The 16,842-nt window shown below is 53.4% G+C and overlaps 2 protein-coding genes across 8 annotated transcripts; one reads left to right on the top strand and one right to left on the bottom strand.

The window, feature by feature from the left end:
• Positions 1-4,774: 4,774 nt before the first annotated feature.
• LOC120888049 (uncharacterized) lies at positions 4,775-9,315 on the bottom strand. The gene is made up of 3 exons (XM_078033288.1): positions 9,270-9,315; positions 7,196-8,012; positions 4,775-7,094 (listed from the first exon to the last, which is right to left on the bottom strand). Exons 1-3 carry the CDS (start codon positions 9,313-9,315, stop codon positions 6,842-6,844), a joined length of 1,116 nt encoding a protein of 371 aa, XP_077889414.1. The 3' UTR covers positions 4,775-6,841.
• Positions 7,029-14,097, top strand: Kmt5c (lysine methyltransferase 5C). 7 transcript variants are annotated; one of them, XM_040279922.2, is made up of 9 exons: positions 7,029-7,178; positions 9,323-9,557; positions 9,702-9,867; positions 10,126-10,235; positions 10,438-10,601; positions 10,696-10,715; positions 12,327-12,463; positions 12,590-12,774; positions 12,956-14,097. In XM_040279922.2, the coding sequence occupies exons 2-9, from the start codon at positions 9,448-9,450 to the stop codon at positions 13,447-13,449; spliced, it is 1,386 nt and encodes a 461-aa protein (XP_040135856.1). In that variant the 5' UTR covers positions 7,029-7,178; positions 9,323-9,447; the 3' UTR covers positions 13,450-14,097. The 7 variants fall into 7 exon arrangements, with proteins under 7 accessions (XP_040135856.1, XP_077887539.1, XP_040135855.1 ...); XM_078031413.1 differs by lacking the exon at positions 7,029-7,178 and adding an exon at positions 7,584-7,693; XM_040279921.2 differs by lacking the exon at positions 7,029-7,178 and adding an exon at positions 7,992-8,632.
• The last annotated feature ends 2,745 nt before the right edge of the window (positions 14,098-16,842 follow it).

Here is a 16,842-nt window from a genome sequence, read left to right as displayed (position 1 = left end):
AATATCCCAATTTTAGCAGTAAAAAAGCCTAATGGAACATACCGTTTCGTGCAGGATTTAAGGTTAATAAATTCTTCAACCAGGCCCATACATCCCCTGGTTCCAAACCCTTATACTATCCTTTCCTCCATTCCTGCAAACTCCACCTATTTTTCAGTTATTGATCTTAAAAATGCCTTCTTTTCGATTCCACTATCTATTTCTTCCCAAGACATATTTGCCTTCACCTGGACGGATCCAGAAACTAGACATTCCCGACAGTTTACCTGGACTGTCCTGCCCCAGGGGTTTCGAGACAGCCCACATAGTTTTGGACAAGTCTTCGCTGGAGATCTTGAGGATTTTTTCCCTCTATGCCCCGACTCAACCCTCCTACACTATGTTGATGACCTCCTCCTCTGTAGTCCCTCATTAGAAACCTCAAAGTCGGACACAGCCACCCTATATCCTGCTCACCGAGGATATAGGGTTTCTCTGCAAAAGGTGCAGCTCTCTCTCTCTGAGGTTGTTTACTTAGGGTTCCATATTTCCCCAGGAAAGAAAGCTATCACAACTGATAGAAAAGGCCTTATTGAAAGCCTTCCAGTACCAAAAACTAAAGAGGAGATTCTCTCATTCCTGGGCCTGGCAGGCTATGTTAGGGCATGGGTACCAAAGTACTCTTACTTGCCAGACCATTATATGATCCTGCAAAGGGGAACACGCATGAGCCCTTGTGACTTTCAGCAGCACCACATTTCAGAACCCTCCAGAAGGCCCTCTTACAAGCACCGGCTCTACACCTGCCAGAGGTTAATAGGCCTTTTACTCTCTATGTTCATGAAAACAAAGGGCAGGGCTTGGGGGTGCTGGGACAAAGGTATGGGCCCACCTTCGCTCCGGTGGCATACCTTTCCAAACAGTTAGATCCAACCGACTGGGGATGGGCTCCTTGTCTCCGCGCCCTAGCGGCCTCCTATGTTTTATTAAAGGAATCAGAAAAGCTTACCTTTGGAGCCCAAATCACTGTCACGTCCCCTCATCACCTCAAGGACTTGCTAACATACAAAGGACTGCAAACCTTCCCTCCCTGTTAATTCTCTCTCTTGGTCTCTTTCCTCTACGACTCCTCCGTGTCCTTCCAAACCTGTGCCCCTCTCAACCTGGCAACTCTGTTACCCATTCAGGCCCAAGGTCAAACACAGTCCCCAATACATAAATGCAGGGAAATTCTAGAAAACTTCCTCCCATGCCCAATTAATATCACTTAGGGACCTCTAGACCAACCTGATTATACCTGGTACACTGATGGCAGCTCCTTTATGCATGAGGGGATCAGAAAAGCTGGATATGCCACAGTGTCCCTATCAGCCAATCCCCTGCCTGCAAATACCGCCAACCAACAGGCTGAGCTGGTAGCTGCAACGCGAGCCTGCGAATTGGCAGCAGGGAAAAATCTTACACTTTATACTGATTCCAAATATGTTTTCCACATTCCTTTATCTCATGCAGCAATTTGGAAGGAGAGAGATCTCCTGAACTCAAAGGGCACCTCTATAACCATCTCCACATACATCACCCAGCTACTACAAGCCTCCCAGTTTCCTAAAAAACTTGGAGTTGTCCATTGCAGATCACACCAAAAAGTCACACAGGGGAATTCAAAAGCAGATCAGGCAGCCAGGTCAGCCGCCCTTTCAGACCCCACCGGATCTCTCATTGCCATGTGCTCTCCATCATTACCCAATAATGGAGACCCACCTAAACATGCCCTCTTTACTCCATTTTCCACAGCAGTCTGCAGACTCTTTTTGGGTAAAGTATAACGGCAGCTGCACCCCAGAAAAAAAAAAAACCAACATGGCGCCTAAGGACCTTCTCTTCCTACTTTCCCCTTTTTTCACTGGCACGAAAAGCTCCCACGGGTGTGAACTCTTCCACCGGTGCCAATTTCAAATCTCGCTGGTGGGGAACCTTAGCCCCAATAAGAACTAATCCCTGGGCTCTGGAGCTGATATCTGGAAGAACTTGCCAATAAACGGGTGGCCCGCCACTTATCTAAGCCCTGCTATCTATCCTTAGATCTATATAAGCACACAGCCTTTTGCAATAAAATTGGAACTCTCCTTGGCGAATTGTCTTGGGTGGAGGATTCTTTAAGTTCTCAAAGCCTCTCTCCACTCTTTCTTTACTCTGACTCCCCGGGATAAAGAAGTGATACAGCAAACTACAGCCTCGTGTCAGATATGCAAAAGAGTGAATTCCAATACGTCTTTAAAACCTGGAACCTTCCCTTCTCATCAGGCTAGGGGCCATATTCCTGGGGCACATTGGCAAATCGACTTCACCAACATGCCCAGAGTAAAAAACTTCAAATGCATACTAGTTTTAATAGACACATTCTCGGGTTGGGTAGAGGCCTTCCCCACCTCAAATAAGCAGGCTACCACAGTGGCCAACATCCTCCTAACCGAAGTAATCCCTCGGTTTGGGATGCCTGCCTCAATCCAGTTTGTCTCTCAGGTAACCCAGAATGTGGCAAAGACATTGTCCATCCCATGGCAGTTTCATTGTCCCTATCGCCCCCAAGCCTCAGGTAAGGTGGAGTGAGCCAAACGCACAATGAAAGACATCACAACGAAGCTATCTTTAGAGACTCATTTAATTGGGTTGAACTCCTTCCTCTTGCCCTACTTCGCATGAGGGCTTTACCAAAAAAGCCATCCCTTCCTTCTCCCTTTGAGATAATGTATGGTCGTCCCCTTCTCCCCCCAGGAATCTCATCAGAGCCTTGGCCCCTCTCGGTCCAGTATGCTCTTCCCTTCCTCTTCCTTATATGCTCTGAGCTATGGAAGCAACAAGATTTGATGCTTCTGGATCCAGAGAACTCAGCTGCCTCCTTTCCGCTCAAGCCAGGAGAATGGGTCTACTTTTCTTCCCCAGGGGAAAGATCCCCCCTAACCCCAAAATGGGAAGGGCCATTACAGGTAGTCCTGTGTACACCCAATGCTGCAAAACTCCAACAGGAAGGAAAGAAACTAACCCCCTGGATTCATATATTTAGGTTAAAACCAGCAGCAAGCCCTCCAGAGGACAATCCCACCACAGCTCCCAACCTTGCAGGACCCCCACAATCGCCCAGATTTACCTGTGAGATATCCCCAGATAACCCTCTCAAGCTCCGTTTTTTAGTCATGCACCACCCTTCATCCCATTCCGGAGAAGAACATACATAAGAATGGGCCTCCTGATAGGATCTAGGAACACACAGCAACACAGTACACCCACACCCTTTTTAGAAATCAGCATATGGCACAACAATCCTATTGGGACCTCTTCACAAACCCCATCAGCCACTGGATTCTCCCGATACTGGGACCTCTAGTTGGTCTTTTTGTTCTGTGCCTTCCTTCCTTGCATTTTAAAATTCCTTCAAGAACAAATTAACAAAATCTCTAATTAAACTTTCAATCAGCTCCTCCTCAGGGATTACCAGCTACTTGCCATGGAACCAGACGACATGCACATCCAGTCATCCCAAGAAACCTTCACCAAGTGCTGAAAGATGAAGATACCGAATGACAACTGCACAGAAGGGCCATGTCTACCCCTCCATGCCAAAGAAATAAGCCCTTGGTTTTCAGCTTTATGTTCTAATCTGCCTTCTCCTGGGCATAGGCTTTTTCTACCATCCCTACAGACTGGACGACATGCCAGAAATTAATGCTGTTTCTTTTCATAGTTGCAGGGCACATACATGGACTTCTCCCTGGAGGAAATCCATGCCTTCAGTGCATGGATATGGGGCCTCCTGGCCCTTCTCCAACCAACTGACCTCCCTCCCTCCCTCTAAACTACGCCCCTTCTCAGCAGGAAGTAGCTAGATCGAGTACTACGCCCCCAAACCAAAACAAAAAAGGGAGGAATGTTGGTAAAGATGGTGCCCGGAGTGCTTCTCTTCTGGGAGCTCAGGAGTATTAGTAAAGATGGCGTCCAGAGTGCTTCTCTTCTGAGAGCTCAAGAGTATTGGTAAACATGGCACCCAGAGTGCTTCTCTTCTGGGAGCTCAGGTCCATGACGCACTGAAGGCACGAGAACCATCACCTCCAATCCCTGTGAATGGCATGAACTTTGAATGGCGCACCTCCAATCCCTGAAGTGGCATGAACTCTCAGCCAACGAAGAAGTAACAGCCCACTTGCCTTGTTCCTCCTCATCCTGTTTTAAGCCCATAAATATCAACACCCTGTTTGTGTTTGTTCTATTACTCTTACTCTCTCTCCTCCCTCTCTTTTCTCTCCTCTCCCTTCCCCCTCTCCTCTCTCTCTCTCCCCCTCTCTTCTCTCCTCTCCCTTCCCTCTCTCCTCTCTCTCTCTCCCCCTCTCTTCTCTCTCTCTCTCTCTCTCTCTCTCTCTCTCTCTCTCTCTCTCTCTCTCTCTACCTCTCCTCCCTCCTCTTCTGCTACTGGCCGCTACGGTCCTGCTAATAAAATCTCAGACAGGTAAACAGTTGTTTTGGCTTGTTGATTTTACGGAGATTTTCCATCGTCCTTTACACCCAGCTCTTATTTTTCTATTTTTTAAATAAGTCTGAGGCCAAACAGTTTTTTTTCAAGTATTTTATTAGTTATAGATGGACAGAATGCCTTTATTTATTTTTTATGTGGTGCTAAGAATCAAACCCAGTGCCTCACATATGCTAGGCAAGCGCTCTACCACTGAGCCACATCGCAGGCCCCAAACAGTTTTTATATAGAGATATTTTAACAGGAATCCAGAGGCTCAAACCTTGGAAGTGGAGTTGACAGGTCAAATTTTTATTTATATTATGAAATATTTCTGAGATGTGGAAAGAATGGAGAGTAAATGTATGAAATTATGAGCGTCGTCCTCTGAGGCTTCTGACAGCATTCCTTCATTCCCACTCCCGTCCCAGTCCTGGATTGATCGTGGCCTTGTACTTTTCTATCCTTTTGCAGCAGGTATCCACACACAACTCACACAATGCTCACGTATTTTAAAACTTTGTAAATGGGCCAGGCATGGTGGTGCTCACCTGAAGTCCACTACTTGGGAGGCTGAGACAGGAGGATTGAGACTTTGAGGCTATCCTGGGCAACATACTGAGATCCTATCTCAGAAACAAAAATAGAGAGAGCTGGGGCTGGGGATGTGGCTCAAGCAGTAGTGGCTTGCCTGGCATGCGAGTAGCCCGGGTTTGATTCTCAGCACCACATACAAAAAAAGATGTTGTGTCCGCCGAAAACTAAAAAATAAATATTAAAAAATTCTCTCTCTCTCTCTCTTTAAAAAAAATAGAGCTGTCAACATTTCAAACACCAGTCAAGAACCACTGGGACTTCAGTGGCAGGCCTGAGAATGCTGGGTTCAGGGTTTTATTTTTAAACCTTTTTGCACTGCTGGGGATTGATCCCAGGGGTGCTTTATCCTTGAGCTAGCTCCCTAGCCCTTTGTATTTTCTATGTTGAGACAGGTTCCTGCTCAATGGCCCAGGCTGGCCTCAAACTTGCAATCTCCTGCTTCAGCCCCCAAGTGCCCAGGATGACAGGCATGTGCCACCATGCCTTGCAAATCTTCACAAGTTTGTCGATCCTGTTAGGTTTAGGATGCGTACCAGGGTCATCTGGTGGGCAAAACAGCAGTTATGTTTGTTCAAGATGGCTTTGGTCAGTCAGGAGTGGTGGTGTACACCTGTAATCCCAACTACCTGTGAGACTGAGGCAGGAGGATGGCAAGTTCAAAGTCAGCCTGGGAAGTTTATCAATATAATAAAATAAAAAGGGATGGGGAGGTAGCTCAGTTGTTGAGTGCCCCTGGTTTCAATCCCAGTACTGAGCGATGCAAGGAATGGCATTTGGCTATGTAGACTTCTGCACGGGAAAACCTTGTGCTGGGGTTGTTGGAGTGGATAAGGAAGTGCAGGTTCGTCTGCTTTCACCACCTGCAGGGTTGCTTTGTATGACTACAGCAGGATCCACTTGTCCATTCTTTACATGCTGGATGCTGGGACATTTTGGTTTCTTGCTGGGAAACACTGGCGAGAGTCTTGTATAATCTCCTTCTTCCATTCATGAGCCCCAAGTAGAAGGGCTGTACTCTTGAGGTTCACACCTACTTAGAATGTCTGGCAACTGAGCATTTTGTGGGGTTCTGTACACTGGCTGTCTCCCCTTCCCTGGATAAAGCTGCTTCTCCCCTCTGAAGTTGGTGGTCTGTCTCTCCCAGTCTAAGGGCACTATGTTGACCAGGTGGGTCACCGCAGGGGTCACCCTGCCTTAGTTCTGCCACCTCTGCCCACCTGTGTTGCTGTGCAGGTTGCAGGGCCACTCCAGGACAAGACCCCAGATCTGATTCTCCTCTGACTGCACTGGACCTGCCCAAAGTGATGGTGACCAGAGGAAGGTGTGGTCACCTGTAGCTGGAGGGATGCTGGGGTGAGGGAGCACTGGAGGGATTAGGGAGGTGAAGCATGGAGCTGGGGAAGCTGGAAGCAAAAGATTGTTTGTTTTATAGATGAAAACCTGAAGCTCAGAGATGGCAAGACACTTCCCGAAGGTCAAAGGGCAAGGCAGAAACTGTCAGCCTTATCCCTATTGTTTGGCCATTCATACATTCAATTTGCATTTACAAAGCACTTACTGTGTGCCATGCATTGTTCTAAGGGCTACAGTGGAAAACAAAACAAAGACGTCTGCTGGAGTGTGGAGCTTATTATTCTGGACGTAATTATGATGAATTGCTAATTATGTTTGCCTCAGAATGAAGCAAGGGGTGATCCTAATTAAGGGGGTTCCCCAGGGGAGCACCCATGAGTCAGGTCTTGTCCTCAAAGCCCCTATTTCTCAGTCATCCCTCTTTCCCACCGGTTCGTATTGCATGAAAGCCCCCACAGAGTGCTTGTGGGGACACCTTTTCAGAGAGAACCCGGGGAAGTGGGAGAGGGCGTGGCCTAGGAGGGTGGGAGGAGAGTCCTTTGTAGCAAGCCGGGCTGTCAATAAAGTTCTGTCGCCTTGGCAACCGCAGGCCCCGCGGGGCGCGGGGGAGGGAGGCGAGAGCGCGTTCCTTTTCTCCCGCCCGGATTTCTCCCTCTGGTGGCTGAAAAAGAAAGAGAATGGGGAGGTCGCGACTCAGGAGGGACCGGCGGGAGCCTTCGCCAATGGAGAGATGGCCCTTCCCAAGGTGAGCCAGTGACATACAAGTTCTGAAGCCGGCACCGTCCGCCCTCTTTCTTCTCGAACCAGAATAACCCGACCCCACCAGAGTTTCGCTCCGAGCGACCGCGCTTTCCTCCAATGAGGGCGTTGACTTGGGGCAGAAGAGAGGAGGAGGCGGGAAATGTCTCCGTGGGGAGCCGCTGACGGACAGCGGCGTGAGCCACTGGCAGCAGTTCATAGCGCTTGTTGGCAGGGCGGGCGTGGCGGGGTTTTGTCGGGGCACCGAGGGGGGCCGGGAGGGGAGGGAATGAGTGAGACTCGGCCAATGGAAGTGGCGCGAGAGCCAGAGCCACGGCTGAGTGGCGGTGGTTTTGTCCAATAGGAGGCCGTGGCGGCTGTGGGGGCGGGTCCGCGGAGCAGAGGGGGTGCAGCGACCGGGTCTGACGAGAGCCTGAGGAGGCAGTGGGAGGTGGCGGCGGCGGCAGCGCGGGCGCCTGAGGAGGCGAGGAGGAGGAGGAGGAGGAGGAGGAGGAGAAGCGGGTGAGGGGCGGCGCGGGGCCCGACCTCTGAGCCCCTTCTCGGCCCCCGCCCCGCGCCGCCTGGCTCCCAGTCGCCCCCCGCCCCTGCTGCCCCGGCCCTTCCTCGCGCCCAGGCGCCCACGTCTCCCCGCCCCGGGCGGCCTCGGGCTCGGCCGCGGCCCCTTCCCGTGGTTCCTCACTCAGGGCCCTCCCTGCCCCTCTCGCCCGCACCGCTTCTGCGTGTACTCCAGGGCCGGCTCTGGCCCGGGGTCTCCCCGGCCTCCCGCACCCCGGGCCTTCCTCCGACGCTCTCCCTGCACCCAGGGCCCTCCCTGACCCCTCTCAGCCCAGGCCTTTCCCTGCTCTTACTCCCCAAGTCCCTTCCGGGACCTCGGATCGCCCTCAGATCCTCCACTTGCCCTTCCTGGACCCCCAGGCCCTGCCACTGGACCCTCAGTGCCTTCCCAGGCTTCTCCCTAGGACCCCCCAGGCATTCCGCAGGCCCTTCCCTCGCCTCCTGGGAGCATCCAGACTTTCCAAACCCCGTTCTTCCCCAGGCTCCACCCTAGATTCCCATGTCTTTGCCTGGTTTGCCCCGGGATCCCAGGGATCCCAGGCCTCCAAATCTCCCCTCGCTTTCCTGGGCTTCCTCCTGGACCCCCAGGCCTGCCCCAGCACTTCCCAGAAGCCCCCCACCCCAGGCCCTCGCAGGAGCTCTTCTTCCTTCCCCCTGCCCTTCCTCCTGGCTTTATTTTTTCTTTACCCACATGCTGCTCCAGCCTCTGTATTTTTCCTAGTGCGCTCCTGCAGTACCCCCTCTTCTTTTGCCCCCAGCCTTCCTGTCTTTTCCAGACCCCTCTCCCAGCTGATGTAGCTTCTGATGTCTCTGCTGCTCCCCCTCCTTGCCGGTCGGTCCCCATCTACCCCTCTCCCAAGACACAGATGGGCCTGAGGCATCATGGTATGGGTACACAGCAGACCCTCCTTCAGAGTTAGGGTTTGTTTTGTTGCTTTTCTTAATCTCTTCGTTTTCTCTCATCCTTGCTCCTTTTCCCCCTTCTTTTGATCTGTTCCACTTCTCTGTACTAAATTCCTTTCCTCCTCCCCCACTTTTGTCCTCTGAGCACCCACATCCTTGGAGAGGGCACAGGTGCTGAGACCCCGCCTGCTCTCCCTCCCCTCTTCCCCTCCTGGCTGCCTGGGGCTTCACCCAAAGCCTCCTAGCCTCTCCGGAGGACTGCTAGGGAGTACATGGTGGAGACAGTGGCCCAGGGAGGGGGGAAGGTGGGTCCTGGGCATATTGGGAACACTGGCTTCTTCCCAAGCTCCCCTGACTCCTGCCTCCTGCCGTGCTGAGCTTTTTAGAGTTATCCCAGACTCCAATTAATCAGCCTCCCTGAGCCCACAGGGACTTGTCTGCCTGCCACCCAGTGGGCTCTGCATGTTCAGGAGGCCTGCAAGGGTGTGTGTTTGCAGGGAAGGTTGTGTGAGTTTGGGGGTTCGTTCTTGCACTGCAGAGCTGGAGGGGTGGAGGTGCTAAGCTGCAGGCTGATCTGTCACTGGGTGTCCCCATTGTCAAAATACTTGTTGCATCTCACCCTCTGAGAGCCCTGTGAAGTCAGTGCTGCTGTTCTCACATTCCATTCTACAGATGAGCAGACTGCAGGGCCCCCCAGTGTCTCAGGCAGCTTCTGAGTGGCTCAGGGCACGCCCCCCGCCTGTAGCTCCTTGGTGCCCTCTGTGGTCTGCCAGAGGCAGCATGGTCCCTGCAGCACCATGGGGCCCGACAGAGTGACAGCCCGAGAACTGTGTGAGAACGACGACCTGGCCACCAGCCTAGTCCTGGATCCCTACCTCGGCTTCCGAACCCATAAAATGAACGTAAGGTGAGGTGGCCTGGGGGCAAGGGTAGGGTGGGTGAGACCTGCTCCTTGGTGGCCTCAGCCCATCCTCGCAGCTCCAGGTGGGTTGGGGGCACCAACCAGGAAGGCCAGGAAGGCCCTGGGACTCAGGTGTGCCCTCTCCCCCAGCCCTGTCCCCCCCCTGCGGCGACAGCACCACCTGCGCTCAGCGCTGGAAGCTTTCCTGAGGCAGCGGGACCTGGAGGCTGCATATCGGGCCCTGACGCTGGGAGGCTGGATGGCCCACTACTTCCAGAGCCGGGGCCCGCGGCAGGAGGCTGCCCTCAAGATCCACGTGAGGGAGCTCCTCCCAGCCCCCTGTGGCCCTAATGCCCACCCTTGGGACACCTGAGGAGACTCAGAGAATCCTTGGAGAACAGCCCTCTAAGAGTCCTACCTCTTTGACAGATGAGGAAATTGAGACCCCAAGAGGGGATACAAAGCCCCAGAGCACACAGCCAGTCAGTGGTAGAGCAGGCCTAGCCTCAGAGAGCACAGGAGCCCCCACAGCTGCCCCTTCTCATCTCCTCACTCCGTACCCCACACCTCATAGGTCTTTCGCTACCTCCGCTCCTTCCTGCCCGAAAGCGGCTTCACCATCCTGCCCTGCACCCGCTACTCCATGGAGACCAACGGGGCCAAGATTGTGTCCACCCGTGCTTGGTAAAAGGGCCTGCAGGGAAGGGAGACCAGCTCCTCTGCTGGAGGTGCAGCCCAGATAGGTCGGGAGTTGGGAGGATTTGAGAGACTAGCACTGCCCCCTGGAGTCCGTAGGCTGGAGCCTCAGCTTCCTGGATCCCTCTAGAGCAAGAGGCCGCCCCCAGCAGAGGTGGGCTCAGAGCCCTGTGCCCTGGCCTCTTGGCAGGAAGAAGAATGAAAAGTTGGAGCTGCTGGTGGGCTGCATTGCAGAGCTTCGGGAGGAGGACGAGGGGCTGCTGAGGGCTGGGGAGAATGACTTCAGCATCATGTACTCTACCCGAAAGCGGAGCGCACAGCTGTGGCTGGGCCCTGCCGCCTTCATCAACCATGGTGAGGGCGGGGCTTGGGTGGGCACTGAGGGCCAGGTCGCTGCCCTCACTTGCTCACCACGTCTCTTCTCTCCCCCTCATCCTATTGGCTGCAGACTGCAAGCCCAATTGCAAGGTAAGGCCTGCAGGGCCAGAGAGGAGCCAGTATGTGGGAAGTGAGGGGTCAGCCGCCTGGAGGAGTGATTGGGGGCAAGAGAGAGCCTGAAAGCATCCAACCTGACAAAGAGGTTTGGTCACAGTGCCCCAGAGTGGGAAAGCATGTGTTTCCCAGTGGGCTGTTCATGCAGTCATGCTAGCACCCAGCTTGCTGGCTCAAGCCCTCTGAAAGGGAGGCCGAGTGGGATAGGGAGTCACATCACACTTAGTGACAGCCAGGGCCCCTCACCCCAGCTTCTCCTGTAGATAGCTGTGAAAGAGACCCCCAGTGATAAGGAACTGGGGCTCCATAGGAAACTCTGGGTGGCCCAGCAGCAGGAAGAATGCTGCTGGCTTGGAACACAGAGCCAAGGGATCAGGAAAGGCGAGAGACCATGAGGCCTCGAGTATTCACTGTGCAGCCATGGCTACATTGCCTGGCTTTGGGTTTCTTTTCTCAGACACCCCTATTGTAGGGGTCACATGGTGAACATCAGATTCAGAGGATCTGAGGATGAATGACATACGGCCCTTGCTTAGTCGTCTCACCCTGCACCTAGACACAGGATGGGATGGAAACACAGATGGGCACGGGAGGGAGTGGCCAGCTCACTTAGTGATCCGGAGCCCACAGACTTCACAAGAAGTGACACCACACTGGGTGTTGAGGAAGAGCAGGATTTTCCTAGGTGTTGGAAGAAAACAGGGGCATGAGAAGGCATTCCAGGCAGGATATGTCATGCCAGAAGGTCTGGCTAGAATGAGGCGTAGTGTGCCCTGGGATGCCATGGTCTAGGTCAGGGAGCCATGGACGCTCCAATCAACTGCATAATAGGAGGTTCACTGTCTAGACAGTGATGGCAGCAGGTGTGCAGAAGCCTTAGTGGGAAGGGACAGGGTGGCCTTGCAGACTAGTGTGTCATGGAGCTTGAGCTGATGAGGGACTGGCTGCAGGAGCTATCCAGGGACCACAAGAGGACAAAGATGCAGAAGGTGCTCGTCAGTTGGTCTGGAGACCATCAGGCAAGGAGGCATTGAAGGCCACTTCAGGCAAGTGTCAGGCTTGAGTAGACAGATGGATAGTGTTCTTGCCCCTCCTTTAGGGAGTGTAGAGGCAAGTGTGATTATGGAGAAGGCGAAGAACCCAAGGGACAGCCCACTGGGCAGGTGATCACAGAGTCAGGGACACTGGGCTGCAGAATGCACAGGAAGGGGGGCTGCCCAAGGCAGGCTGACAGTGAGCAGCTGTAGGGGTGCATTCAGGGGTGGGTCTTGGCATAGGCCAGAGCAGCCTGAGGAAGTGTGCGGGAAGGAGCTGTTACCCATACTAGTGCTGCATTGTGCTGGGAGGTCAGGGCAGCTCATCTCTTCCTGCAGGGTGGGATGGACACCAGCCAGCAGACAGATCGCTTACAGGCTGCGAGCATAGGACAGGCCCTGGATGGGGTAGCCATCTCAGAATGGTGTTTCTTGGTGGGTCAGCCATGACCTATTCCAGGAGAGGACTCTTGAACCTACCTGGCTAGGCTGAGGGAGGAGGTCAGGCCCAGCCTATGCCTCAGGCGGGTGTGCTAAGTGGGCACGGCCTCAGTTTGTGCCTGCAGATGGGAACACAGCTTGTGTGAAGGTGCTGCGGGATATTGAGCCGGGGGATGAAGTGACATGCTTCTACGGTGAGGGCTTCTTTGGGGAGAAGAATGAGCTCTGTGAATGCTACACCTGTGAGAGGTGGGTACAGGTTGGGGGCAGGTGGGATGGGGACAAGCCAGCTGGCCCCAGGAGGCATCCTAGGACCAATCCCTGAGCACATCCATCCCCAGCTGCCCCCTTGCCTCCCTGTTACTTGCCCCTCAGGAAAGGTGAAGGAGCCTTTCGACTGCAGCCCAGGGAGCTGCAGCAGCCACCACAGCTCCTGGACAAGTATGAGCTCCGGGAGACCAAGCGACGCCTGCAGCGAGGCATGGACAGCAGCCGGCCGAACCTGCTGGGCCCGCGGGCCTGCACCCACCTTTCCCCACTGCATTGGGACCCATTTTGTGGTGAGCACAGACCGATGGGAACCTCCTGCCCTCTCAGACCTGCTGTTGAACACCTCTTCTTGCATTTCTTTTCTGAAGAGCCTGGTGCAGAAAAACCTATTTTCCATTGGAGGACCTACCCAGGCCCTCCTGATGTGGCCTCCCTTTTCTCTCCCTCTCTGGTCCCTCTGTGTCCCTTCAGCTGCCTGTCAGCCCCTGCACCTGCCACCCTGCGGCCCCCGCTTGGACATCTCACCCCTCTGGCTCCAATGGCTGCCTAAGCCCCAGCCTCGAGTGCGCCCCCGGAAACGCCGACGCCCCCGGCCCCGTCAGGCCCCCATGCCCCCCACTGTCCGTGCTGCCTACATCTCCCTCCACCGATGGGGAGGCTGTGGCCCCCACTGCCGCCTGCGGGCTGAGGCCCTGGTGACTCTGGGCCTTCCCCCTCGCACCCATTGGGCCCCCCAGCAGGACTGGCACTGGGCCCGGCGCTACGGGCTGCCTTATGTGGTGCGTGTGGACCTCAGCCGTCTGGCCCCTGCCCCACCAGCCTCCCCTGCCCCAGCTGATGCCCTAAGCCCCATCCCCATCCCTAAGCAGGCCCTTGCCTTTGCCCCCTTCTCCCCGCCCAAGCGCCTGAGGCTGGTGGTCAATCATGGCTCCATTGACCTGGATGTCAACAGTGGAGAGCCATGACTGGTCAGGCAGGGGGGCCCAGGCAGGGTGGGAAAGTCTTTCTCTTAGACACCCCACAGACCCAGAAGGAACCTCTTGAGGAGGAGCTGACCCTTGACTCCAGCACAGTTCTGACCCTGGGACAGGGTTGGTTAGGATATCCCTAGGGATCTGATACCTGACCCTGTATGACTGCTGACCCCTGAGCCACCCCCACACCCAGCAGTGAGCCCTGGCCATTTGCTGCCCTTACCCCCACTCAGGACCACAGGAGCCATCCCCTCCCCTCAGTCCTTCCACTCCAGGGAGCAAAGCCATAGTGGGTGGGGACCACTCTATGGCATCTCCCCAGAAACCCAGGCCTCATGAGGAGGTAGAACTGACTCGGGGGTGGCCCTCCTAGAGAATGCCCCCATGATGGGGAGTGGATGTGCTCCCGACTCTGCAGCTGTGAGGTAGGGGCAGGTTGGGGGCGTGGTGTCTGTGCACGTTCTCACCACCCCCACAGGTCTCAGGGAGGCCGGGTGCGACCTTATCTTTCTCATGGTGCTATCCCTGGTGCTACTGGGGTATGCGAGCCTCTCCATTCCCCACACCAGAATGGGGTATGTTGGGGGATTGGAAGCACTTGAACTTTTTATTTTATTAAAAACCTTGTTATAAGCAGTACCCTTGGAAATCTCTTGATACCTCAGCCTGCTGGGGAGGTGAGGAGGAGGCTCAGCCCTTGGGCTGTGAGCTGTCGTGAAAGGGTAAAGAGCAGTGGGTTCTGAGGTCGCAGAGTATGGAGGCAGAAGCCCCCTTCAGACTGCTCCCTGAAAATGCCTTCTGACTCAGGAGGAAACGATTCTCCTGTTTTCCCTATGAGGTAACTGAGGTCCAGGAAGCAGAGTGACTTACCCAGGGCACAGGGGACTTGAGCACCCTTCTCTCAATTGTTAAGTCAGACATCCCCACTCAGCTGGATGGGCCTGGCCAACCAAGGAGGTGGCCTTGGTATGCTTTCCTCTGCTCTCAAGCAGGTCTCATTTCCTGTATGTGTGGGTGAGGTGGGGGGGGCAGTACTGGGGATTGAATCCAGGGTGCTCTACCACAGCTCCATCCCCAGACCTTTTTATTGTTTCAGACAGGTTGCTGAGGCTAGCCTTGAGCTTGCCTTCCTTCTGCCTTGGCCTCCCAAGTCATTGAGATTACAGGCTTGGGCCAATAAGTCCTGCTATGTCTTGTTTCTTTTCTTTTTTTTAAATCTTTTTTGTAATTGTAAATGGACAGCATGCCTTTATTTTATATGTTTATTTTTACGTGGTGCTGAGGATCGAACCCAGCGCCTCACACGAACCCAGCGCCTCACACGTGCAAGGCAAGCACTTTGCTACTGAGCCACGCCCCAGCCCCTGCTATGTCTTGTTTCTTCAAGTCCAACGCGATATCTTAATTTTTGTTGTCCTCTGTTAACTCACAGCAACCCTAAAGCCTTGTTTGACAGGAGAGAATAGTAATGGCTCAGCTGCTGACTGGCCAGCACTTCACAGACTCTAGGCTTCCCCTGAGCACCTCACAGATGTCCTTGGTAGACCACACTAACTTCTACAGTTCACGTGTGGGCTGCAGGCCCCTGTGTTTTTCCTCCATGTCAGCCAGCTGTGGACACAGTCACCCTGGGCGGGCAAGGCCCCAGGCATCTGTATTAGCCCATCCTCAGCCTGGTAGAGAAGGAACCTATAGGAAAGTGGAGGCAGCACTGGGCCACGTGGGCTGTGGATGGGCAGGGTACCTTGGCAGTGGACTTGAGAAATGTTTTTTCATATAAAATTTACTTGCATAGATTGACTGGGTCTATCATTCCTTTTGCAAAGGGAAATCTTTCTTACAGTGCCATTCCTGTTGAACTCTGCTGTTTCTCCCTCCTGTTCCTAATGAGGAAGAGGGGACTCCAGGTCACTCAGCAGTTATGAGGGAAAGAGGAGAGATCTTTGCTATAATGGGCACTTCCTACAGAAATTGAAGCAATTACCTTTTTTTTTTTTTTTTTTCTTTTTGATACTGGGGATTTAACCCAGGGGTGTTTAACCTCTGAGCCACATCCCTAGCCCTTTTCTGTATTTTTTTTTTTTCTTAGAGACTAGAAACTCACTGAGTTGCTAAATGCCTCACTAAGTTGCTGAGACTGGCTTTGAGTTCTCCTCTTCCTGCTTCAGTGTCCCAAACTGCTGGGATTACAAGAGCATTGTCACCACTGTTTCTAGACAGAATGCTTAAAACAAACAAACAAACAAACAAAAACCCAGAATGATAGCAGAGCAGGGGTTCTTATCCCATGATTTGTGGACTGGAGACTGGAACTTCTACACACCTCTTGAAACCCTAGTCTAGTTTATGTTCTGAATACTTATTCATGTGAACTTTTTTTCCTGGGGATTCACAGCCTTCATCAAAGTCTCAGAAGTATATCCACCTGGGCCAGGTTGTGGCAGTGGTAGAGCGTTTTGCCCAGCATGTGCGAGGCACTAGGTTTGATCCCCTGGCACCACATAAACAAAGGTATGGTTGTCCATCTACAACTAAAAAAAAAAAAAAAAAGTATCCACAACCCAAGGGAAAAAAAGGTTAAAAATCAGTGGTTAGAACACTAAAAACAAAGAGTTAGGGCTGGGGGTGCAGCTCAAGTAGAGTACTGCTTAGCATGTGTGATGCGCTGAGTCGGTCCCCAGCATGAGAAGATGGCACTCTTTATGTATCGAGATGGGCTGCCAGCACAGCCCTGAGAGGTGAAGTATGTCCAGGGTTATCTTTTATATAGACAGGAACACATGGAGAGGGTAAGGGTAGCCCTACCCAATGTTCCCTGGCTGGGATTCCACATTGACCACGGGGTGCCACAGGAAAGCTCTGGGCACTAGCCCACTGGTGGGACCTGGAGGTTATTCCAGTGGAGCTGGAGCTAGATGTCATGAGCTTACATGGTGGCTCAGTCACCAGAGAGGAAGAAACTGCGTGGGAAGAGGGAATTGTCTGAGGGTTGATGGGTTAAGTCCCAGGCCTCAGGACTCCATCATATGTGTGGGGACAGCAGGAAACTGGGAAGGAACAGAGAGACTGGTAGTCAGAAGCAGATAGGAGTTAAAACAGAAAACGGTGAAAGACAACATGGAACCCAGGTGTTGTCATGTGCCAGGCACCTGTACTATTCTCAGACTTGGCGGGCAGGGGCCCTGTCATGACAACCCTCCATTCTAGACTCAGCTCCTACCTGTGGGAGTGCTTTGTGACCCTTTGTGCTGAGCTCAAGTAGACCAGATGCCTCCAGAAGCTACAGGACTGTAGTGATGGGTCATCCCTCTGCCCATCTAGTCCCCCACTGTCCAGCACAATCAGACACACCAGAGTTGAATTCTGTACTCTGCTGGTGACTCC

Source organism: Ictidomys tridecemlineatus, chromosome 15 (genome assembly GCF_052094955.1).
Source record: "Ictidomys tridecemlineatus isolate mIctTri1 chromosome 15, mIctTri1.hap1, whole genome shotgun sequence".
Lineage (NCBI taxonomy): Eukaryota > Metazoa > Chordata > Mammalia > Rodentia > Sciuridae > Ictidomys > Ictidomys tridecemlineatus.
This window is presented reverse-complemented; position numbering and strand designations above follow the sequence as displayed.

Bases quoted from the DNA above. Each gene is read 5' to 3' on its own strand.
- Kmt5c (XM_040279922.2), top strand. From the start codon at position 9,448: ATGGGGCCCGACAGAGTGACAGCCCGAGAACTGTGTGAGAACGACGAC. The intron at 10,602-10,695 runs GTGAGGGCGGGG...TATTGGCTGCAG, and splicing joins TGCCGCCTTCATCAACCATG to ACTGCAAGCCCAATTGCAAG. The intron at 10,716-12,326 runs GTAAGGCCTGCA...GCACGGCCTCAG, and splicing joins ACTGCAAGCCCAATTGCAAG to TTTGTGCCTGCAGATGGGAA.
- LOC120888049 (XM_078033288.1), bottom strand. From the start codon at position 9,315: ATGGAATGTGAGAACAGCAGCACTGACTTCACAGGGCTCTCAGAGG. The intron at 8,013-9,269 runs GTGAGATGCAAC...GCCTGGGCTGAG, and splicing joins CTTCACAGGGCTCTCAGAGG to AGGGGTCAGGGAGGGCCCTG. The intron at 7,095-7,195 runs GTATGTCACTGG...TTTCTTTTTCAG, and splicing joins CGGTGCCGGCTTCAGAACTT to CCACCAGAGGGAGAAATCCG.